Source organism: Herpailurus yagouaroundi, unplaced genomic scaffold (assembly GCF_014898765.1).
Source record: "Herpailurus yagouaroundi ecotype Mexico unplaced genomic scaffold, PumYag 28, whole genome shotgun sequence".
In the NCBI taxonomy this organism is placed as follows: domain Eukaryota; kingdom Metazoa; phylum Chordata; class Mammalia; order Carnivora; family Felidae; genus Herpailurus; species Herpailurus yagouaroundi.
The window spans coordinates 150,544,457-150,570,149 of NW_024412376.1; the positions used below are offsets into that span (position 1 = coordinate 150,544,457).

Genomic DNA, 25,693 nt, shown 5'->3' on the forward strand with positions numbered 1-25,693 from the left:
GTAGAAGGAGCACTGAGTTAGGAGTCCAGTACAGTCTTGAGAGCTGGGTGGCCTTGAATAATGCATATAATCTCCTTCAGCCCCAATTTCCCCAACTATAAAACTAGGGTGGGACCAGTTATCATTTTAGATGTCCTCCTGTTAAAACATTCTGAAATTTGATTTCCCAGGCTGCTTTTGGGAGCATCCATTTGCTTCCATCCTGGCAAGCAGAGGCCAATGCTATTATAACCTGACAGCTGGAGAGATAGACAAAGAATAAAAGCTTCCCTAAGTGTTCCTGATCCTCCTTTTTTGTAAATAAATGAAAAGACTTCATTTTCCAGAGCAAATCCTGAGTTGCAAATGCCATTTTTTTTTCTTCATGGGGAGGTAAAAAAAAATTAGCATTTAAAAATATGCCAGCATGTAACATTTCGTTTGTTTCCATAATGTCTGATTTAAGGATAAAGATCTTTTTTTCAACACTGAAAGCAAAACCTCCTAATTCATCTGGCTTACGGGATCATTTACATATCCAATGGAACATTTATTTTATCTGACCAGAATTGAAGATGATACAACATTCTCGGCTGAGATTAAAAATATATAAGGATGGAATATTGATGGCAACACACAATATAGAGGAGAACAGCCCAGATGATGCACCGAGGATGATAAGAATGAAATGGTTCCTAGCTAAAGTGAAATCATAACCTCAAAAGATATAGATTAATGACAGTGGTTTCTAAGATTGAAAAAGGAGAGGCAAGGATAAAAGAGGAATAAATTTAAGCATTTCAACAAAGGATGGGGAAATTTAAAGGATAATGTTAATTGAATTATGTGTTGTAACCAGATAATACTCCATTATACAGAGATGAAAGCCACGGTCATATCAAACCATCTAGTTGAAAGATGTCAACTTGAATCTGCAAGGGTTATTTTTAAAGTGGCAGACTCTAATATGAGTCTGAATTTCAGGAGTACAATTTTAGTTTAAGCTTATTAATTTATAATGGTGATAAACTTAGTTTGCTCAGTAACATATATCCAGATTTATGACAACACTGGGATAACTGAATGCGTTGTTACTTTTCATCTAGAAGTCATTGATTTGTTTTGTGTCTATTTACTGAGGTCTCCTATGTGTCCATAATCCCAAGTGGCCCATAGGGCCCGGTTTTTTCAAACTTCATTCATTCAACTAACCTTTCCTAAGTACCTTCTGTGTAGAAAGTGTTGTGCTAAAGTTCAGAGCCTAAAGGACATTAACGCACTTTTTGAGGACAGGAGCCGTATCGTTTTCACATGCCTAGCAAGAGGGCCAGACCTAATTTTTGTCACTGGTGAATATTAAAACAAAGAGAACATTTTAGGGAGGCAAATACAAAATCAAATAATATTTTACATGTCTACAACCATGAACTAAAGAAGTTGGAAGAGATCTTATATGTCATTGGATCTAATGTTTCCTAAGTTTGTTTCATGGAATAAAAGTAATGGATGTTACTAAAACAAAAGGGGGTGGAGATTCCTTCGTCAAGTAAGTCTGGAAGGCAGCAGTGCCCCACCGCTATGCCACCAATGCTGCTCAGCTCAGGTCAACTAAGTTTGGAAAAAACTGAATCAAGCAAGTTTCTTCTCAAAGACTTTGACATGCCAGAATTTTTTCTTTATCTCAAAATCAGATATAGCACATAATATCTCCAACTGTGTTCATCCAGGGGGCACTTTTGCAGAGCCACATCTCCTGAAGACAACATTCTAACCTTGGAAAAGGATCAAGTGGTCCATTTTCCTGGTTTCAGCCCTTAATCCCAACCACCTTTCATCTAGCAAGAGAGAACTTTGTCCCTCTGCTTAAATAATTCTGTGAAGAAGTGATTCATCCTATTTTTTGAACAGACTGTTTCTATAGTTGGACAGCCTTAACCCCCCATTAGAGATCTTCTGCAACTTGAGCTGAAATCACCTCACAGTCCACTGAGAACAGGTGTCAGCAAACAATGGTCTGCAGGAAAAATCTGGCCTATTGTTTACTTTTGCATGGCCCTCAAGTTCTCAAGATAAGAACGGGCTGTACATTTTTTAAAGACTGTAAAATAAAAAATGAAGAAGAATACACAATAATGATCACATGTGGCCCACCCAGCTTAAAATATTTACAATCTGGACCTTTACCAAAGAGTTTGCAGACTTGTGCCCTAAAGTAGTAGTTTCCAGACTTTGAACATACACTCTGTAGCGAGCAACCTCAAAAGTAGTACCAAAGGATCCCTGCATCCTTGTGTTCAAGTCTTTGTACAATCTCTTCCCCTTGAGTATGGGCTGGATATAGCAATTCACATTTATTCTATTCTATTCCATTCCATTCCACTCTATTCAACAGACTTGCTTCTATTTTGTTGTGTTGAATAGAATGTGGCAAAAGTGATGGAATGTCTTTTCTAAGATTAAGTTATAAAAAGACTGGCTTCTGACCTGAGTGCTCTCTTGCCCTCTCGCACTCGTCTACTCTGAGGGAAGCCAGCTGCCATATTGTGAAATACCACCATATTTCCTACTCTATAAAAGGGCAAGGAAAGCAGGAAGTCCTCCAGCCAACAACCAATGAGGAACTATGGCTTCCAGTCCAATAGTCTAGTCTTCAAGGAACTGGATTCTACCTACAACCAGGTAATTGAACTTGAAATGCATCATCCCCCAGTTGATCCTTCAAACATGATTACAGCACTGGCCAACAGCTTTATTTCAAGTTCATGAGAGACCTTGGGCTAGAAGCAGCCAACTAAATTATACCCATATTCCTGATCCATAAACACTGTAAGATAATAAATGTTTGGTGTTTTAAGATGTCATGTTTTGGGATAATTATTACCTAGCAATAGATAAGTAATATATATTCCCATCAGAAAAAATTTTTTCAGTGTGCTATCCCAATGTATGTATATTTACTTATGAATTATAAACATGCATTCCTATAAAATTGACTTTAATTACTAGGAAAGCTTACATTCTTTAAAATTTTTAGGTAAAAATACAGGGAATTTTTAATAACTTTTTTATGGGTATGGACCCTACTGGATTGGTTTGTCCGTCCCCTGATGTGTCCACATCTACTTTGAAGAACAATGTGATAGAATAACATACAATATCGTACTAACACAAGCATTCCCCAAAGTTGTAAACATAACATTTTATTTGTATGATCACTATATGCTTTCAATAGAATCAGATTTTTCTGTCTAAAATATTTTATTTCTTCAGAAATGTTAGTTCTTCATTCATGCTAATCAGTGGACAACTCATCACAGATGTCACCTTGGAAACCTATACTTAGGTCTGTAGAAAATTTCAGATGTCTGAGAGAATTTGTTCCTGTCTTAAGGGTTGCTTGGCCACTGAAGAGGAATGTTAACAGCTGTGGGAGAAGCAATTAGTGTCCATTCTATCCTGATTGACAATTCTGTAAAATGCCCAGTAGCATTTTCTATGGTTTTACAAAATGGCGACCTTCTGTTTCAGAGTGCTGGGTAGCTATTGAGTTCCGGGTACAGTTATCATCTTGCAGATGCCCCATGTGGCTTCCAATTAGAGAACTGGGCCTATTTTCACTCCCCAACCAGACTGAAATATAAAAGAGACAGATAAGACCTTCAGAGTGAGGCATGGACAGAGATTTCAGGCAAGCAGAATACATGAATATCAACTTTTAGGACCATTCAATTAAAAATGCAAAAGCAGAGCTCTCTGAGAAACTGGGAGACTCTGGATGAAAGGAGAGAGATTAGTGAGAACACTGCAATGAATGCTCTGTTTTCATACAATGCCCTAATCAGGAGGACAAGTGGCAGTTGTTAAGAAGCAGTGAGATTCAGAACAATGCCTTTCCCCGGGAAGTAGTCACTACAAAACAAGAGCTGTAGTAGGACAATACTGACTTGTACACATGAAAAAGAATAATTACTTTAAGACACTATGCTCCACATTTGGGAAGCTTCCCTGGCCCAAAAACAAAAATACTAGAAACTGGAAAGTAGTGGGTTATTTTTCCCTTGGCCTCCGAAATTCCTATTTTTGTCACTATGCATTTCATATTATCCCAATTATCTAAGTTAGTGCATTAATACAGAAATACTATGATCTTCCATTTTCCCTAATTAAGACTATTAGGAAGACATTTTATGCTCTTATTTTTTTAATGAAATTCAATTTAAAGTCACTGTATCAGATCTTATTAGCTGCTACATTATAATATATAATATTTCATTGGGGGCAAAGTGCCTAAATCAAAAATTAGATCCAAACTTCAAAAATACAAACTATGATAGTAACACAGTCATGGTCCTTTGCATATATTTCATCCTGTATAAAATAAAACTTTCCTTGTGTCAAGTTTTAATCAAGAATGTCCCCAGGAAATACTATGCCATGGAAGATCTAGGAAGAAATTGTACCATTCCATCTTTTGAATAATAGAGGGTCCAAATTAAAGATTGTGAATATTTTAAGGACAGTCTAAGAGGTGAGAAAAGGAGTTGAGACACCCTATATCGTTTTTTTTTTTAAAAGAAAAATGGGAAAATTTCATTTAGTTAATACAGCAAGTGTATTGAAGTGTTAACTGCATGCTAAGCATGAAGCTGATCATCGTGGTATAGGATAACGTACTGCAGGAAGATATCTCCAGTATCTAGCACATAGTAGTTGCTCAATACAAGATTTTTGAATAAATGGTAAATACCTTACTGTCTTCCCATGAAGGAACATACAACCTACTTGGAATTAATAGGCATTACTTCATGTAATTTTCACCCTATATCTATGAGAAAGGAAATATTTTTAAGCTAATTTTTAAAATTTTTTAAGTTTACTTATTTATTTTTGAGAGAGACAGAAACAGCAAGAGTGGGGGAGGGCAGAGAGAGAGAGGGAGAGACAGAATCCCCAGCAGGCTCTGCGCTGTCAGTGTATGTAATAGGTCAACTTATAAAATATCAGAAAGCTTATTGTATATAAGTTCGGCTTAAACTCACCTTTCATGAATAATTGAGATAAAAGCTTATGTAGTCCCCTATTAGGGTTATCGGAAATTACTAACCACCCTATCTCACTTCTGTAACTTCGCCTGGTTGCTGAATAGGTAACTTAGGTTGCAAAATGCTCCCCCACCCCTTCTACCAAGATCTGGCCTAGGCAAGACCAACATGTAAAAAGTCACAAACTCACTGCCCCACGGTATCTTAGGTGTCTAACTATGATTGGTCATTTTAAACGCTCTTAGGACAAAGAACTTTAAACTGATAGGTTCCTTGGCACAAAAACAGACACAGAGACCAATGGAATAGAATAGAAACCCCAGAACTAGACCCACAAACGTATGGCCAACAAATCTTTGACAAAGCAGGAAAGAACATCCAATAGAAAAAACACAGTCTCTTTAAAAAATGGTGCTGGGAGAACTGGACAGCAACATGCAGAAGGTTGAAACTAGACCACTTTCTCACACCATTCACAAAAATAAACTCAAAATGGATCAAGGACCTGAATGTGAGACAGGAAACCATCAAAACCTTAGAGGAGAAAGCAGGAAAAGACCTCTCTGACCTCAGCCGTAGCAATCTCTTACTCGACACATCCCCAAAGGCAAGGGAATTAAAAGCAAAAGTGAATTACTGGGACCTTATGAAGATAAAAAGCTTCTGCACAGCAAAGGAAACAACCAACAAAACGAAAAGGCAACCAACGGAATGGGAAAAGATATTTGCAAATGACATATCGGACAAAGGGCTAGTATCCAAAATCTATAAAGAGCTCACCAAACTCCACACCCGAAAAGCAAATAACCCAGTGAAGAAATGGGCAGAAAACATGAATAGACACTTCTCTAAAGAAGACATCTGGATGGCCAACAGGCACATGAAAAGATGTTCAGCGTCGCTCCTTATCAGGGAAATACAAATCAAAACCACACTCAGGTATCACCTCACGCCAGTCAGAGTGGCCAAAATGAACAAATCAGGAGACTATAGATGCTGGAGAGGATGTGGAGAAACGGGAACCCTCTTGCACTGTTGGTGGGAATGCAAATTGGTGCAGCCGCTCTGGAAAGCAGTGTGGAGGTTCCTCAGAAAATTAAAAATAGACCTACCCTATGACCCAGCAATAGCACTGCTAGGAATTTATCCAAGGGACACAGGAGTACTGATGCATAGGGGCACTTGTACCCCAATGTTCATAGCAGCACTCTCAACAATAGCCAAATTATGGAAAGAGCCTAAATGTCCATCAACTGATGAATGGATAAAGAAATTGTGGTTTATATACACTATGGAATACTATGTGGCAATGAGAAAAAATGAAATATGGCCTTTTGTAGCAACGTGGATGGAACTGGAGAGTGTGATGCTAAGTGAAATAAGCCATACAGAGAAAGACAGATACCATATGGTTTCACTCTTATGTGGATCCTGAGAAAGTTAACAGGAACCCATGGGGGAGGGGAAGGAAAAAAAAAAAAAAGAGGTTAGAGTGGGAGAGAGCCAAAGCATAAGAGACTGTTGAGAACTGAGAGCAAACTGAGGGTTGATGGGGGGTGGGAGGGAGGAGAGGGTGGGTGATGGGTATTGAGGAGGGCACCTTTTGCGATGAGCACTGGGTGTTGTATGGAAACCAATTTGACAATAAATTTCATATATAAATAAAAATAAATAAATAAATAAAAATAAAAAAATAAATAAAATAAATTTAAAAATAAATAAATAAATAAATAAATAAACTGATAGGTTCCTGCCAAAACTAACGTCTGTGTGTCACAATATAATTGGCCACCATGAAATGCTATAAATTGTAACTGGTTAACTAAATAATGAGGTACTCTGACTTGCTAAAATCCATATAAACTCACTGCTACCTTTGTTCGGGGCCATTCTCTGCACTTTTCTCCTTAAGATCAGGAGATCAGGTTTGGCCCAGCTGTGAATAAAATCTTGCCTCGCTTTCTTTTTGGCATCTGGCAGGTTTTCTTCGACAGCACCCTGTTTCACATAGAGCCCGATGCGGGGCTCACACCCACGAAACCGTGAGATCATGAGCTGAGCCTAAACCAAAATCAGATGTTAAGCTAATTTTTTAAATGAAGAAACTAAGGTTCTGAATCTCAAGGTCAGAGAACTAGAGAGCAGTGGAACAGACTTCAACCCTGTCTGTCTGACTCTGGAGTCCAGGTAATAACTTGGTATCTTCAGCTACTGATGTTTTGCTCTTCTGAGAGATAAGGACTGCCCTCAGTGATCCCCTGCTAGTCCTTCAGTCCTGGACTCTTGCTAATGTTTTCTTCTCTTGTCTATTATTCTCCCTTAGAAATGATACAAAATAACAATTCAGTTTCCTGCGGGAAATCTTCCAGCCGTAATTATTAAAACACAAGTAAACATGTACCTTTGAAGCTTGAGGGAAAACCATATTTCAAGTCAAACCTTAGGGGCTACCTGGAAAGCCACTTGGCATGTACCCAAAGCTCAGAACAACCACCTCCAGGACAACTGATACTCAGGGATGTTTTCTTTGTCATTGCTGGACAGGAGGGACCTTTCTCAATGATTTTCTGTCACCACATGAAAGTGATAAGTTCTATGAACAGTTTAATGGCCAAATAAAGGATTTCTGGATACCCCATAGAGGGGATTCTCAATTTTGCTGTGCTCCCAGTACATCTCACAGATATGCTTCGAGGACACATCGATGTTCAAATTTCCACCAGGGCTTGGAATTGTCTATTTCTCTTGAAACAGCTCAGCACTGGCAGGGTTCAGCTGAGACTAAGGATAAAGCACCTTAGGAAGTTGACAGTCAATAAAATATGGGGCCTTGTTTTGAGCTGATGGGAGTAAAAAGGTTTTTTATTTAAGGTCTGACTTTTTAAAGCCTTAATAAATTTGAATAAAAGAAACCGTAAAATGGGTAAAATATGCCAGAAAGTAAAAATGACCACTGGGATTCCTCAACCAATAGGGACAAGTGGTTTTGCACAGCCACAATAGCTTCTTGCCTGATTTTCATTTTTGTTTTTGTTTTTACAACATTACTTTAATTATACCATTCCTCCTTAATACTCCCTCACTCTTGAAGGAGGTTAAACAACTCTTGGCCAACAGACTTCATTCATTCACCCAAAATCAAATCTGACTGAGAAAAGTGGCAACTCTGAGTCCCAAAACATTGACAGATTGCCAACTGTAAAAAAAAAAGGCAGGAACTTCTGGAAACACCACAGAATTGGTCACACCCACATTTCTGTAATGTCTGATCTGTAGTATATCGTTGGTTTATACTGAATTCTTCCCACAAACATGGCTGTTGGAGGTTAGAGGTTTGCTCTTCGCATGCGCTCCAGATGTCTTACTCAGTCTTTGCACCCCTGTTTGTCAGACACACTAGATAGAGGTGAATGATCATCATGAGAATCAAGCAAAAGTTTTAAATCTCAGAAGTTCTTTTAAATCTCATTGGGTTTATGGGGTCCCTGGGTGGCTCAGTCGGTTGAGCCACTGACTTTGGATCAGGTCATGATCTCATGGTTTGTGAGTTTGAGTCCTGCGTTGGGCTCTGTGCTGACAGCATGGAGCCTGGAGACTGCTTCCAGTACTGTGTCTCCTTCTCTCTGCTCATGCTCACTCTCTCTCTCTCTCTCAAAAATAAATAAAACATGTTTTAAAAATTAAAACAAACGATAAATCTCAAAAGTTTACAAAATGCTTTCAGATATACAATTCAATCCTTGTAACAACTTTGTTTATGAGAACATGCATTCTACAATGAGGGAAGAAATTTGGAGATGTTCAATGACAAGATTAAGATGATCAAGGCATTTAAACAGTGGTGCTGGGAATCTACTTAGCTCTTCTGATTCTTAGGCCAATACTCCTTCCAGCTCTGCATCACTAAGGTTAGTTGACTCAGTGGCATACACCAAGGGCTCTCAACGTGAGGAGAGTCAGCAGCAGTGTCTGGCAACTCATGAGACATGCAAATCCTCAGGTTTCTCCCCCAGACCCACTGAATCAGAAATTCTGGGACAGGGCCCAGCAATCCATGTTTCTACAACTTCTCCAGGTGATGCTGATGGCTGCTAATGTTTGAGAACCACTGGCATACACTTCCTACTTATGGTATCATGAAGTCATCTCAGAAACAGACCTTATATCAGTTGTCCTTCTTAAAGCTTCCAGAAGACTTGAAAGCCAGAAGGGAGCAGAATGTTTAAAGCTTAACCATACAATGCAGGTGCTGTGGCCTTTACTGGAAGATTTTCTCCCCCTAATCTCTATCATTTGGAGATAAAGGAAATGGTTTTTATTTCTTGAAGTCAAGATCATTCAACTACTCAATTTTGTTAGAGTAAAAAAAAAAAAAAAAAAAAAAGATCTTTATTCTATGGAAATCCTTTCTCAAGGATCTTCAGTTCCTTCTCAGTCTGCCCAGGACAATGGTTTTATCCAATTCATGGGCAGCCAAAAAGAGTGACTACTTCTCCCCACCACTCACCCACTCCAGGCACACTGTAAATGCCTACTCTTTCAAGGGCTTTATTCCAGTGTATTTTAAAGTGTGCATGTCTTGGATTTCATCGAGAAAAAAGAAGGGAGGTGAGGCTCCCCTGTCATATGCTCCATAGCATCTGTACTTCTTCACAGTGCTCATCACATTTCTAATTACTTGTTCAATGTCACTGTCTAATTACTTGTTCCCCACATGTTCTCTATTAAGACTTTTAGAGGCCCTAAGCTCTGACACGATAATGGTGTCTCCTCCAACACCATATGGATTTTGAAATTAGGGAAAAAAATCAAAACTTTCAAATAAGTTTAAGGTGTCCAACAGGTTTTCATATTGCCCATGATGACACTTCAATACTTTACATCAAATATCATAGACTGAGCATAAGTTTTTAAATTAGGGAGGAGGGTGACTCTTCCTTTGTGGGTGTCCCAAGCATGGGGGTCTTGATGTTGGGTAAGCCAGCCCCATTTCTATCCAAATTGTACATTTCATGAGGATCAAGCTACATCTGTCTTAGTCACAGTGTAGTCCCACTGGTGGCACAATGTCTGAGCCAAGATAGGTTCTTAAGAAAGGTCTGATGAAAGAATAGGAGGGTGAGTGAGTGAGTGAATCAGTGGATGGATGGAGCAAGAGGAAGGCAGTGAGGTAGAAAAGCTAAGGTGACAGGGAGGGAAGGTGAGGGAAAAGTGGGGGTAGAGATGAGGCAGGAAGGGAGAGAGGGCAGAAAAGCAGATGACAATAAATCCAGTTGGTTACTATCTTAATTCTGCTATAGTTTAAGAGAGAGATGTACTGGTACTAAACTCCCTAGCCTACTGCTAGAGCTCAAAGAATCATCTGTTTCATTACTGCTTAATTCTAGAATAAATGTTGCCATCATCCTCTTATAGAATTATGAACTGTGTCTTTATTTACTTACACGGCACAATTTTCAAATATGTGACAGCCCATTGCTCATGTCTTTGTCATGGAATTAGGGAAATGTAGCATAAGCTTTAAATTTGTAGCCGCTGTCCAATCAATGAGGAGGGCCCACCATGCAGATAGCTCTGTGATACATGAAGTTAGCTATTCAACGGTTGCAGTCTTTGGGACTTTTTGATTTCTGTCACCCTGGAAAATGAACAGCATTTGTGCTGACAGCTTTTTTTCTTTCCCAATTCACCCCTTTCTAATGAATCTATTCTAAAGCATGTTACGCATTTAAATAAATTTTACACGCCATATCAAAACAGCAATATTAACAGTACTTGTCGCCACAATATCCCATGCAAATTACAGAGAACTTACACATGCAATACATTTAGCCAAAATGGGGCTTTTCGATGACAGCAATCTTATAAGGTGTCAACACACAGCAATGATATGCAGACCCTATTTTCTACTTTTTCCTGATGAGAACAAAAGTATGCTTTGGCACAGCATTCAAATTCATCAAATAAGCACCCAAGAACGGATTTATTGCACAGGCTAAAGTTGAGTAAAGAAGGCCCATATGCTGTGTAAAAAAGCTTCTATATCTTTAGGTCCCCAGATCCTAATGTGACAAGGATATTATTATCCACTAGAGTCATAAAGCCTTTTATAGAGATATTTCCCCCCTTAGCCCTGTTATTTTAATTTGTGCACAGATTTTAGCACAGGCAATTTCCCCCTGCAAGGGCTTTTCACTAATAGAATTATACTGTCTTAGCTCAAAATGGCCTTTGGTTCTTAGTCCACTGGGCTCAAAAGATTATTTTCTTGTGTGGAGAGCTCTCCACACCACCCGGGAGCCCACCATTATCTGTACCGAACACCCCAATCCTCTACATCCTCCAACAGGCTACACAGCTGGGCCCAGCATGAAAATGACAACCATTCAAAACTCCACAAGTTTATTTTCCTCTGGCTGGGCATCTCGGCTTCTGGACTCCCGTCAACACCATCACAACACATGCCTTTCAATAAAAAGTGATCCTAACAGGATTAAATGTAATTTAGAGTCAATAAGGAGAAGTTTGCCATCGGGCAGAATTATAATAGACAGTATGATCAGAAGGTAGAAAATCTGGAAGGGTTTCAGGGGTGCATTCTACTGTAAAAAAAAAAAAATGAAACAGAGCAGAGAAAAAAATTCATTCCCAGCCAAAACCTTTCACTAGTTCTATCTCTCACGCAAATCAATTCACAGTCTATTAAAGTAATAAGAACCATGTACTATCATTTACAGGGAGGAAAAAGAGAGAGGGAGAGAGACATTTACAGGAGAATGGAAAGGTAGTGTGATCTCTCTGCCAGTTCTCTGTTGCTATGTAACTAGTAAGTAAAATATTTTTGGTTCTATACAACATGGAGAGGACAAAGGGTGCATGGCGGCCACCACAGACTTACATTTGCTGCAGGACAGTTCCCAAATCATGACTTGACAGGCAGCAGCCTTGGGAAGGCTGTTACTTTTGGAGAAGGCAACCCTCCACCCCTTTTCAGGGTGGATCTAGAAAAGTAATGGGAGAATTGAACAGTGAAACGGGCTCTATCCCAGGGAAGAATAATCCTCCACTGCAAGAAGAATGAGCTGCTTGCTCGGAGCTGCCTGTAGAGATGCCCATCACCGAAGCACTGCTTCAGTACAAATGGAAGAAACCAGGAAGGGAGACGGGCATGTTGCAAAAATGCATTGCCTGAAATTATTTCCCTAATTTCGAGTCTTCACATCACTGTTAACAGAAAATAAGAGCTACCACTTATAAGATATTGTACTTACCACTTAATGGAGGAGCTTTTAAGTTATCTTGCCTGTGTCATCTCTCTTAATGCTCACTACAGTCCTAGAAAGCAGCTAGTTTTATTTTAATTCTCACTTCACAGATGAGGACAACCTTTTAGGTCCATCCACCATGTCACAAGTGTCAGGATTTCATTCTTTTTTATGGCTGAGTAATATTCCATTATTTATGCATGCCACATTTCTTTATCCATTCATCTATCAGTGGACACTTGGGTTGCTTCCATATCTTGACTATTGTAAATAATGCTGCAATAAATATAGGGATGCATATATCTTTTCAAACTAGGGGTTTTGTTTTCTTTGGGTAAATACCCAGTACTGGAATTACTGGATCTTAGGGTGTCTTTATTTTTAATTTTTTGAGGAATCTCCATATTATTTTCCCCAATGGCTGTACCAATTTATATTTCCCACCAACACTGTATGAGGGTTCTCTTTTCTCCACATCATCGCCAACACTTGTTATTTCTTCTCTTTGTTATTTTAGCCATTCTGACAGATGTAAGGTGATACCTCATTGTGGTTTTGATTGTAAATGCAGCACCTTTATTATGGGAGTAGTCTTGTTTGGGTATATGCCATAGCTGGGAAAAGTAATCAGCTCATTAGAAGACAGGATTCAAAAAGAAAATGGGCTGGATGAGTGCAGAAGCAAAGAAAATGTTTGGCATAGATGCTAGTAGTCTTAGAAAAAGAAGAAACCACACATCTACAACTTTGTGAAATGACTAGCTGTGGAGTATGGAAAATCCGCTGAAGTTTTAGAGACATGGGGGATTTCATATTCAAATGTTCCAGTTCGGTTAAATTATGTGTCAGGGTGTCTTATTGAAAATAACCAGGGTGCCAGGACTGATTCTGCCACAACTCTATCAGGAAAGAATATGAAGTAGCTTTTTGATGTTTGGAAACGCATGTATGGCTTGCAATTCTGGCTTTACTGCTCTATAGTTGAGACAAGTTATTTACCTTTTCTCCGCCTCAGCTTACTCATCTATAAAACAGGGATAATAACTACAATTGATCTCATTCGGTTCTTGTAAGGACTAAATGAGTCAATCCATATCTTAGGTTTCCATTGCAAATAAGAATTTGACTACCTAACATCCACTGCATCAATGATTTAATCCACATTTATAAATTGCTTAGAATTGCCAGATATCATGCAAAAGGTACTGGAAATATTAAGATAAATAAGACCTCAAGTTGTTCACCATCTAGAGGGGCAGACAAATAAAAACATTATGTGCAGCAGAGATATAATATGTTGGTGATTACAGAAGAGATGTGGCAGTTAATTTTTAAATATCTCAAAACCGTAACAAGCACTTCAGACATATTTGTTGCCATGATGAGTTGAAAGTATCACCTAGATGGAGTGATGTGTATGCTTGCCATTTTTCATCAGTTGTACCATTGTTCCTTTACAGAGCCATCAGCGACTTATCTACCTCCATGACTTCAACATGCAATGAATCACTGTGACAGATGAAGTTTGTCTTTAAAAATATTTTCTAAGGGCACCTGGGTGGCTCATTCGGTTAAGCGTCTGACTTCGGCTCAGGTCATGATCTCACACTCCGTGAGTTTGAGCCCCGCATCAGGCTCTGTGCTGACGGCTTGGAGCCTGGAGCCTGCTTCAGATTCCGTGTCTCCCTCTCTCTCTGCCTCTCCCTGACTTGCACTCTGACTCTCTCTCACAAAAATGAAATAAAAACATAAGAAAAAAATTTTTTATTCTAAAAAAAATAAAAATATTTTCTAATAATAAAACAGAAGCTAACTAATGACAACTTGAGTAAATTATAAAGAAGAAAAAAGTAGCCTTTAAAGCACAACCCCAAGAGAGATAAAAGGACATGTCAAGACATTACCAGTGGTTATAAAATACAGCTGTGTTTTAGCTCAGTATATGTAGATTATAATATATGCTTATATCCAATATATTCTCAGAATGTATTATTAACTCTTCTATGTACATTTTTAGAAACTTTTGGGGGGAATAATTTTAGATTTACAAAAGAGTTGTAAAAAGAGTACTGAGCATTTCATACTTTCTTCACCCAGCTTCCCCTCATGTTAACCTCTTACATGACCATGCTTTATTTATTCAGCAAACCTAAGGAGTTCACATTGGCAAAGCACCATTAATTAAACTGAAGACTTTATTTGGATTTCCCAGTGTTTCCACTAATCTCTTTTTCTGTTCCAGGATCTGATCCAAGAGACCATGTTGCATTTAAGTTCCTGTGTACTTTTCATACATTAATTATAATTATATATTAACTTTTCATATATGCACTTCCTACCTTAAATAGAGCCCTTAACACATCAACTATATTCTGCTACAAGCAGCTTTCTAACTGGTTCCTACATCTTAGTTTCTTTGCCATCTTTTGACATATTGCTTTTAAATCTTCACCATCCTGCTCAGAAATCTTTGACTTGTTCTACAAGAAAACCAAGACCAAGAACATCAGACTCTCCACATTCCAATCTTCCCACTCCTTCCCCAAGGTGAACTGGCCTGGGTGCTGCATCCCACACCAAAGTTTCATGCTTTCCACTTCCATATCATTGCCTATATTACTCATATTATCATACTGTTTTTAATATTATATTATTTCCCTTGCCCATGAAGCCATATTTGCCCACCCCATTTAGCAGAGAGCTCACCCTACCCCTACTGTCTAGAAAATTCACCCAGCATCATCTGCTATCTTTTCTTTCTGGTTCCGCAACCAGACCATGAACTTCTTTGGAGAAGAAGAGCTGTCTTGTGTGCATTGTTGAATGTCCACAATATATTGCACAGTTTAGTTTAATAAATATGTCCTAATTGGGATGCTGGGAACCTTATATTCTAATGATTATAAAAATAACGGCTATTTCCTATTTCTGGCCTGATATGTTAGGAGCTTGGAAGGTATTGCACCCCTCCTAACAAAACAACAACAACAACAACAACAACAACAACAACAACAACAACAAACCAAAAAATAAAAGCCAAGTTAGTAATTTTTCTTAGGTCAGAGAAGTGAGATCACAAGGAAAACCACTAACACAAAAATTGGAGAGAGAAAATCAGAGTGACAGTGAATCACCACTTACCAGAGCAGAAACCTGTGCAGGACATGGAGGTAGAACAGAACCAGAGTTAGAAACATCTATGCTGTAATTGACAAATTGCTGGGGGATCAGTGTGAATAAGTCTGACAGTTACAAACAATGATGCACACTAACCCTGCCCTTCCCGTGTTCTGGAAACTGTCTGAACAGGTTACATCTGTCAGATTACTTATGTCTTGCAAAAGCCTTATAAGGAGGCCATTTTCCAGATAGGAAAACTGAGGCACGGGGAGGTTCAGTAAGTGGCTTGGTTAGTAAATGTCAGAACCAAGATGTAAATCCAGGTGAATGGGCTCCAGAGCCCACATTCTTAATGATTACTCTATATTTGCCTCATACCAGGTGCCAATAGCCTCTCAGACAAGGCCACATAAGCCAGTCATGGGTCAGATGACATTTACAGATACCAGGAAAACCTAGGGCAACAGACATTTACTGTCTACAAGAAACACTCATTAACTCTCACCACTGGGGACCGCTCTTCCCTGTGACCCTAGCCCAGTGCTTCTACAACATCTCCCCATCTCACCACTGCCACAATTAATAAGGTTTGTTCTCACTTCATGAAGGCCACCATAAAGTGCCTCTATGTCAAATTTTCTTCTAATTTCATTCTTCAAGGCTCATCATGCTTTGTGCTAAGTACTATATCCCTCCCAGGACAACTAGAGCCTAAAATATTGTCATCGGTGATGAATATGTGTTCTCCAGGTAAGGTGTATTGCTAGTAATTAAACAGTATTAATTCCATCAGCTTTGATTTATTCTGCTCTCTCAGTAATGAAGCCCAGTATTCTATTTTCTCTCTACCTAGCACTGAGCAATAGAATTGGTGTTTAAGGATTATCATATAAATCTACTTTTTGGTCAGTCAGTGTTGGGGAATTTTTTCAATATATTACAAATGTATTCATTATTCCCTCGTTCATAAAAATAATTAAAAGCTACGGCCGAACACAAATTCCCAGAGCACAAAAGCCTGACTGGCATGCTACTGCCAAATACCAAGGTTGGCAGCTTCTTAGTTTACGGGTTTCTTAATGAGAACTCGTACCTTCTCATTCAATAAAGGGCTTAGGTGGACATTTCCTGCTGGTGTTCACAGGAGTTATAAAACTAAAACCCTACACATCAAAATGAAAATGGGCTACTGTTACTTTCTATATGTTTTTAGCAGTTCAGAAATAACTTACCCTAAAATAAAAACTATCCCCAAAAATCCGACAATTCTTGAAAAGTGATCCCCAGGATGTTAATAACATTCTCTTAAAAAAAAAAAAAAGCAAGGAAGGAGAAAGAAATACAAGTAGATCCAATCCATCATTGTGATATCCAAGTTTCTCCTTAGATAAAACAGACATAAAACATGTACTTTACAAGCCTCAGATGACCTTCAAGACATCTAAAGTACAGTATCTATGGATTTTTAAGTATAATTAACAACTCCTGTTTTTCCATTTAAAGAATCCAAGTTCTGTTTCTGTGACAGGCAAAAGCTAATCAATCTCGTTTTCAAATGCTAATACAAGCAATTAAAAATAACATTAATTAAAATACTGCAGGGGCTGTTAGATTTTTGGTGGTGGAGTTTTTTTTTTTTTCCTTTACCTAAACTCGTGACAATTCTAATTTACAGGACTAATTGAGGAAGCACCCTTGGTTTGATCCATTTCTGGGACGAAGAGCTGGCTCCTGAAACCCAGCTGAGAGCTGCAGAAAGCCACCGCTCTGTGAGGAAGCCCGGGCACTGCAGCTGAAATGCGTATTTCACCTGGTACACCAAATGTGACAGATCGTTTTATTTATATCACGAATATTAATTTTCTGGTTTTGGTAACGAAAATGTAGAGCTCATTTGTATTGTTGTAAAACTTGTAAATATGCCCTGTAGTATAAGTAATATTCAAAACAACATCCTAATTAAAAGGAAAACTCAGTTGTCTTGCAAGATAATATAAGGAGGGCACATAAATTGTAAATAAGATACATGGTAAAAATGAAAAAGACAGTCTGGATAGGAGAGGAATGAAATAAGATTTGGAAATGTGCTTTTTAAATGAACACAAATTGTGAGATAATGTCTCATTGAACAATAAAAATAACAAAACAGTGGCAAAGATGTAATAGAATTTCCTATGTATACCATTTTAATCTTAATATAATTTTCCCCAGCACATCCACGTTTATTGAACTACTACGACCATTTCTTTCTCACTCTGTCCAAAGTTACCGAGACAGTATTATTTGCTGTAAATAATTCCCTGATTATGAACATGAAAACGATCTAGAAATTGACCACAGTGCTTTTTTAAAAATGACATAGTGTCTGCTCAGGGCCAAAGGCCTTATGGGAATGGCAAAGTATGTATAGTTTTCTCAGGGAAGCAGAATGAGAACACAGAAGAATACATTCCCCACGTCCCCTCCATAAGGCAACTCCACACCTTTGTTTCTTTTTCCCTTTATTCAAAAAAATGCAAAGGAGACTTCTATGACACCTGAGCCTATGGTGTGCTGGACAGAGCACAGAGCTAATGCCAAAGAAGTGCCCGGTCCAGGAAACAAGTACACATGTGACTTGAAGAAAATCTACATCAGTGCATCCTCAGTTTCTCAGTCTGCAAATGGGGGTGATGATACTTGCCTGTTAGCTTCAAGCTTGATCACAAATGGATGTTGAGTAAATACTACTTAAATATGTAGGTGAGAGTCCAAATTCACTAAATACGAAAAGGTTTGCTGGTGTGGACACATGACGTCCAGAGGAAGCCCTACATCTACTACTGACCCCAACTGAGGAAGTTCAGCAAAATGTCCAATTCCAATCCAATGCCATATACATCTCAGATGTGCACACACGTCTTCTACTCATGTAGGCCATTCAGTCTATGTGTGTATTTCATGGATGTCATCGATGTTCTTATAGATCTTAAATTCTTAAAAAATACTCAAAAGTATAGAATATGCTCTGCTTATTATTTTGCCCTCCATTTGATGTCACTGTGGAGTAGGAATTCGGTTTCTGCTGAACATCAGTTCAAATGCTCTTTCTGACATTCACAGTCTAATTTGCTTTATTAATTTATTATTTTTCGAAAATAATTCATCAGACAAGAGAAAGATGCACTTGTTCACGCATTAAGAAAACATGTGCCAAACACATCAACAAATCCATTTTATTAAATGTGTTATCAATTAATCCCTTTGTTGAAGAGAATGCATAACTGCATAATGTGACTAACTTTTAATTTTGATTTTTTATACTAGATTAAACAGTAGAAAAATTATGGATCACATGAAAAAGTACCTACAAAGCAAACAATAACTGACATAACCAGAAAAACTAGGTTCATAAACAAGTATTCTTATAATAAGTGGTCTTGCTGTTTGAGCTGCAAATCACGAGCATGCTATCTTTATAAATTTTGCATTATTTTTTTCTAGAAAAATTCTAAGGATTTAAATTGAAGTTTCCTAGTCTATCTGATTTCTTAACATAAAAATCAATTTCAGTGGTTTTCTATTCTATTTTTTTTCAAAGCCTCATTGATCCACATGCAAATACAGTAAAGGCCATCATTAAATACATCCCCAGGCATTACATATTCAGACTTTATAATCATGGATCAGCTGGTAGGAGATGATTACAAAGGCAACTTGAGATTGTCTGAAGGATCACCAAAGCAGACATCCTTTCCAAAAGCAGAGGCCTCTTCTCCAGCAGACATGGGACAGCCGTCTTTTATAGACTTTCCTTTAGTCCATTATTTCGGATGATCTTGGCATACTCCTTGGCTGATGTGTAAGGGACTCGAGGTCTAGCAGGATCCTCAAAATCAACGTGGAAGAGACCAAACCGGCTACTGTACCCTTGGGTCCACTCAAAGTTATCCAGAAGAGACCATGCACAATATAATTTAAGATTGACTTTATCAAGCTGGATAGCTGATTTTTGTTTCAAGAGAGAAAATAAAAGAAAGGAAGAAAAAAAGAAAGAAAATGATCATCTCTGGGAAAGTTTTTTGAGAACTTCAAAATCATTGACAACCAGCATGGTATCTTTCTCCTGCAGGAGATCACAGAAAAAACTTCTAAATTCTCTTTTCCAATTTTCTTTTTTTTTTTTTTTTAACCAAGTAGGGGCTCCACTCAAGAAGTTAAATTACATATCATTCTAATTATTTGGTTATTCACTCATTTTGATATGTGTTTTATTCGTCCATTGATTTACTCAATAAATATCTTTTTAATATCTACTACTTTTCAGACACAGACACAGACACACACACACACACACACACACACACACACACACAGTTTCTCTCTAGTACCTAGAATTATATTTATTCAAGACACTGCTCAGCTTCCAAGTGTAATCTCTAGATGATCCACAAAGTCCACTAGTAAGTTGGAAGAGATGATAAAAATAGGGCTGAAGAAGCCTTAGCCCTTGTGTCTCTATGACCAAACTGAGACATGTCTTATAATTCTGGAAACAGGACCCTAAAATGAAAAGGGTCAACACACCTCCCTGGTTATACATATATCTTAGACTGAGTAGGTACAAAAATGTGATGGCATCTCCTCTGCCCAACATCTAAACTTACAGTGGTGTTTAAACCCCCTAAAAGCCAAAATAATGGACCATCTCTCCCCCAAATACACTTGTGCACATATGCAATATTCTATATAATTTCATTTGTGGGTATCTGAAAGCCCATCCCTGGACTCTCTAGTGAGATACCAAAGTGTGGAGAATTTTCAAAGTAGTTTTACACTGATTCCCATACTGTTAGGGAATTTAACTCACTTTTTAGTATTTTAAGTATTTCAATAAGTATTATTTTAGCATTAGGATTTAATAATTAGCATTTTAATTTAATATCTTAAGTTTGGCAAAACTCTGGCATTGTATGAATTGCTGTATTGAATATGTCTTTTTAAACCAGGATAAGTGAACTCTATTTATGGGATGCACTCATATCTATTTCCCAATGCGGAAATTAAATAAAAAGGCAAGTTTCCTTCATAAGATAGACATATTCCTAAATAAGTTGGGTAAAAAGGAACATTCATATAATATACCAATTTTTAATGATATTAGGGAACACTCTCAACCAAAATGGCTCTTCTGGCATTGGCAAAGCAAGATCCACTCTATTTTTTTCTTTGATGTAAATCTGTGTTTGGGGGTTCTCTTAGAAGCACTATACTCATAAACTATTGCATATGTGTTGGTCTCCTAATCACCTTGGAATTTTTTTTTTGACTATGGACACCCCCATAGACAAAAGGTTCCTGAGAAGTTAATTGATGCATAACCCCTCCACCTTTGTGCATGGAGGCGTGCAAAGTGCTGTACTTAGAGAGCGCCTTATGAATGGTCTCAAGGCAGGAATTAAGCCAAGCTAGATTGACTCCTTTTAAATAAAGTATGGTTGGAAAATGAAATACATAAGATTGAAGCACACCAAGTTTTGCAGGCATTAAGACATTTATAGATATCCCTTCTTCTACTTGTCCACATTACCATTCGTGTCTCCTCCCCTCTCTGTCAACCACAACTGCAAAACACCAATATTTTAAAATCATTTTTTTAAACTAATTTAAGTTCTGGATGGCATATATATAAGAATTAAAATAACTGAAACCAAATACCAGGCCAGAAAACAAAAATCTCCTGTGACTGCCTTAGAATTCAATCCGGAGACATGTAAGAATCTGCATTATTTTTTTTTTCTTATTTGCAGAACGACTGCCCAACACGAACGCCTGCCAGATATAAAGCCAGACGGTTTCTGAAAACACGCACAGTCCCACTGAACGTGCACAAAGGATTGATTCATGTGCTCAACCAAGGGATAAAGACGATGCCCTGCCTGCTTGAAAGGAAACAAAAAGGAAATGCTGACAATTTCATTGTTACCTGCCAGGAGTTCAGCTGCAGGTACTAAACTGCCCAGTGACGCTGGTGGGCGTAGCTGCATTTTCACGGCAGGAACATTCAAATAGAGAATCACCTGGCTGCTTAGGGCTGAGGAGTTAGCCAGCCGGATTCCTTCCCATTGTGCTACCACAGGGAAAAGTTACGAAACCATGCTAGAGCCTGTATGCCTCTGCTCTTCCAATCTCCTCTGGAACAGACAGAGACCATCATCACATTTCTCGTCAGTGTGATTTAGGAGGGCCCAAATCTTAGTAGGGAAAAATCACTTCTGTGAGTTCACTTTCTTTCCTTAACCAGAGTTGCAGGCAAAGAAAACAGACTGACAGGGACTACGAATGGGTACAAAACACACGGGATAAAAACAACAAACATACAGAGCCAGAGTTTGGTTTTAGACAAAAAGGCCAGAGGAAAAGATCTCACAGTCAGCAAGTTGAACATAAAGATGCAAGGAGAAAAATATCTAAGACTTGCTAATATATTAACGTCTGAGTCAGGCTGTTCTAATTATAAGAACCATGTGCCAGTGTTATCCTACTCACACACACACACACACACACACACACACACACACAGCCCAGTTTTAGTCAAAGTGGGAAGGCTGAGGGGAATGGTTCTTTATCAGACCACCCTAATTCTTTACAAGTTCAAGGGGTCCCCAAACCACCCTCAGTTTCAATAATTTGCTAGAACTCACAGAACTCAGTGAAACCTGTTATACTCACAGCTATGGTCTATTATGGCAAAAGATACAAATTACCATCAGTCAAAGGAAGAGATGTACAGGTCAGAGACTGAGGGGCCCCAAACATGAAGCTTCCATCATCCCCTCCTCTAGGGGTCCTGGTATGGGCATGTGACCATACACACACAGCACAGTCAATCAGAGAAACTCACCGAAGCTTCAGTGTCCAGAGTTTTTATTGTGACTTCATTACTCTGGCATGATTGATTAACTGACTGTCCATGTGGATGAACTTAGACTCCAGGTCAAGTGACACTGTGTAACCCAAAGCCCCCACCTTCAATCACATGGTTGGTCTTTCTGATGTTACTAGCCCCTATCCTAAACAAGGGCATTCTGTCAGGTATGACATAGATTTCCTCCGAAAAGCTGAAGGCAAAGGCCAACCTGCTATTTGGGCAAAACCAAATTCTTTACTACACACACACATGCACACATATACCTATTTTCAAAGCTCATTATTTTATGCTCCTGGGCAGAATCTTCTCAAATTACTGGTTTACGAAGTGCCGTGATTATGCCTGTGTTTGTCACATTACAAAAGGCTAATAATTGGGCACTCAGCTTCAGTGGGTTTTATTTCCTAACAGTTTATAAACAGAGATAGCCTTCGTTTTCAAGACTGCCTGGGACTACATAGGACATCCACAAACATAGCACAACTATTCAGCTGTCAAACAAACCACTAATCCACAGGCCCAAACTGCCGTGGTGAGGACCAGTGGAAGGGATCTGGACAGTGTAAAAGGCAGCCACCTCACAGAAGAAAAATGGCAGAGATAAAGCCCCAGGAAGGAGTGAGAAGAAAAAATACAAGCCTCTAGATTTCCGTGTTCTGGTAATGGCAGACTACATTACTTGAGCAAGCCCTCCTAATGAAACAAGTAAGCATGCTGGATAGAATTTTAAAACCAAATCTTCAAAACAATGAAAAGCTGAAAATTTCATAGGGAATTACCTGGCCACAGCAGAACAAAGAAATTGAGATTGATGGGCATGGTAGCTACTTTCACCTGATGGAATTGTCTATTCTTAGGAAATCAGAATCTTTTCCTATTATGCAGGGTGAGGATAGGTGTCAAAGCTCAGAGACACATGGAGGGAAATCTGAGACCCCACACATAGAAAACTAAGATCCCAAAGGACAAAACACTAATACCTCAAGGGCAGGATGAGCCAGAAGCAAACCAGTCACTGGAAAGTTTCAAGTCACCTGGTCGTTCTGAAAACATCAAGTCTGGGTCTTGGATGGAAGTGATTCCGGACTGAAGTAACTCCAAGTGTCTGGAAGATTCATATTCAAATACTTTCTGAAGGGAGAGATCTATATTCTAAGCCTTCAATTATTATCACAAATACCTTTAAGTATAATCATCAGCACATAATCAAATAATCAGAAAGACATGGGAAAATAACAATTAGAAAATCACTAAAATCAACAGACAACAGAAACAGACCCACAAAGAGCTCATTTATTAGCATTGTCACACTATAAAATAACGATGTTCACTATGTTTATACTGAAGAGATAAACTTGAAATATCTTCAAGGTTTATAGGGACCTATAAAAGTGATGTGGCATATTTGGAAAAGGAAACAGTAACACTTGGGTTTGAATCCCAGATGCAGCAGTTACTAGCCATGGGACTTCAAGTTTTTCATGCGTACAATATAGACACTAATATCTACTCCTGGGGCTGCTGTAAAGATTAAACAAGACAGCATGGACTCAGCACAACATATTGCCCATGTGGGTTTCTGTTGTTTTCCACTCTGGCCATCCCTCAGAAGAATACAGTATCCAAAGTAAACATATACTTTGGTGTGCCCTCTCCCCACCAATCCAGATATTTTGATGAAGTAGAAACTGGGTTTAAATGAGCAGCTGGGACAATGTAAAAGAGGAAGAGGAGTCACAAGAACAAACTTCAGTCTCAGAAACTGTAAGACTTAAGGGAGAGGCACAGACAGACTGTATAAATCTGAGGACAGGGGTCTTTACATCAGTTGACAAACTCCTTTCTTTTCTCCAGGGTGACATCTCCAAGTCACTGCCTGGCTTCCTGCCTCCCTGAGTCTCGAGAAGCAGTCCGGAGACCCCTATAATGCCGACTTTCAGGTGTCCAAGCTCTCAAACTTAAGAGTTGTTAGTTGAGCAGGTGCATCCTGGGATTTACTTCGTGAACAGCAAATCTGATCGGAGGTATGGAAAAAACTAATAGCATGGGTCTGAGTCAAAATCCTTAAGTAGTGCATGGCTAAGTCTATGTCAGAAGTCCAAAAGGCAGGATGCAAAACAAGCTCAGATTCAAAGTCATTGAAATAGAATGAGAAGAGATCAAAGACAAAGGCAGGGTCTTGGGGAATGTCTGCAAAGGGTCATGGAGTATTTTCTATTTTCATTAACTTGTTGCCAAATATGTGGTATATAGAAAAATCTGGCTGATGTAAAGATATAGATCCAAAGCAAACATCAAAATGGTTACTAATCCAGCAAGACATCGTTTCTCCAAGGGTTGACTCTAACTCCCTCCACTGTAACCAGTTAGAATCACCTAGGGCATAGCTAAAAAAAAAAAAAAAGTTTGTTAGCCTCACCCCAGACATACTAAAATCAGAATCTCTTGGGTTGTGTTATGAGCTAAATTATGTCCCCGCCAAAACCCGTGTTGAAGCCCCAACCCCTGGTACCTCAGCATATGACCTTATTTGGACATAAAGTCTTTAAAAAGGTGAATAAGTTAAAATGAAGTTGTTAGGGTATGCCCTGATCCAGTCTGACTCGTGCCCTAAGAAGAAGGAAGTCACCAGAGTTATGTGTGCACAGAAGAAAGACCAATGAGGACACAGTGAGAAACTGGTTATCTGAAACCTAAAAAGAGAAACCTCAGGAGAAACCAAACTTGCTGACCCCTCAATCATACGCCTCCAGCTTCCAGAACTGCGAGAAAATAAATCACTTGTTTAAGCCATCCTGTCTGTGGTGTTTGGTTATGGCAGCTCTTAGCAAACTAGGTACAGATCTGAGAATTTCTGTTATTAATAAACAACCTGAGTGATGTTTATACTTAGTCATGTTTTCGACTCCTAAGCCTAGGATAAGCTCTAAGAGTCCACCATAACTTTTTGAACACCAAGGCTTCCCTCCTGAGGTTATAAATGCGGGCAACTCCCTCAGTACCTCTCCTTAGCACTCGGAGCTGGAGGAGCTCTTTGCCAAGAGACACGTGATGTGCAGGCCCGACCACACCACCTTTCAGAAACGGGACCACAGAGAGACGAAGGTGGGAATCCTGCAAACTCAGGAGTGCCAAAGGCCTGTCATCTGCTGCTTAATGAAAGCCTTGCCTTACCCCAGTGGGTCCTGAGAGATCTTCTCAATTCACCACGTGTAATGGGTTTGATGGCTCCTGTATAGATCTGTTCATTCAAAACCTGTGAATGTGACCTTACTTGAAAAAAGGGCCTGTGCAAATGCAGTTAAGGATCTCAAGATGAGAGACCATCCTAGATGATGCTGAGTCGTAAATCCAGTGACCAATGTCCTTAGAAGAGA

General features: G+C 38.8%; 1 protein-coding gene across 2 annotated transcripts in view; it reads right to left on the minus strand.

Annotated features, from left to right (window-relative positions):
- Positions 1–25,693, minus strand: part of LOC121037505 (cytosolic beta-glucosidase) — a 134,794-nt gene that overhangs the window by 8,152 nt on the left and 100,949 nt on the right. Inside the window, exon 5 of one of the 2 annotated variants that reach the window (XM_040486943.1) lies at positions 18,509–19,390. The exons of the other annotated variant lie outside the window; for it this stretch is intronic. Coding sequence (XP_040342877.1) covers positions 19,188–19,390 — 203 coding nt within the window. The 3' untranslated portion in view covers positions 18,509–19,187. Of the gene's footprint in view, positions 1–18,508; positions 19,391–25,693 lie in introns of those variants that run through there. 2 annotated transcript variants of the gene reach the window in all.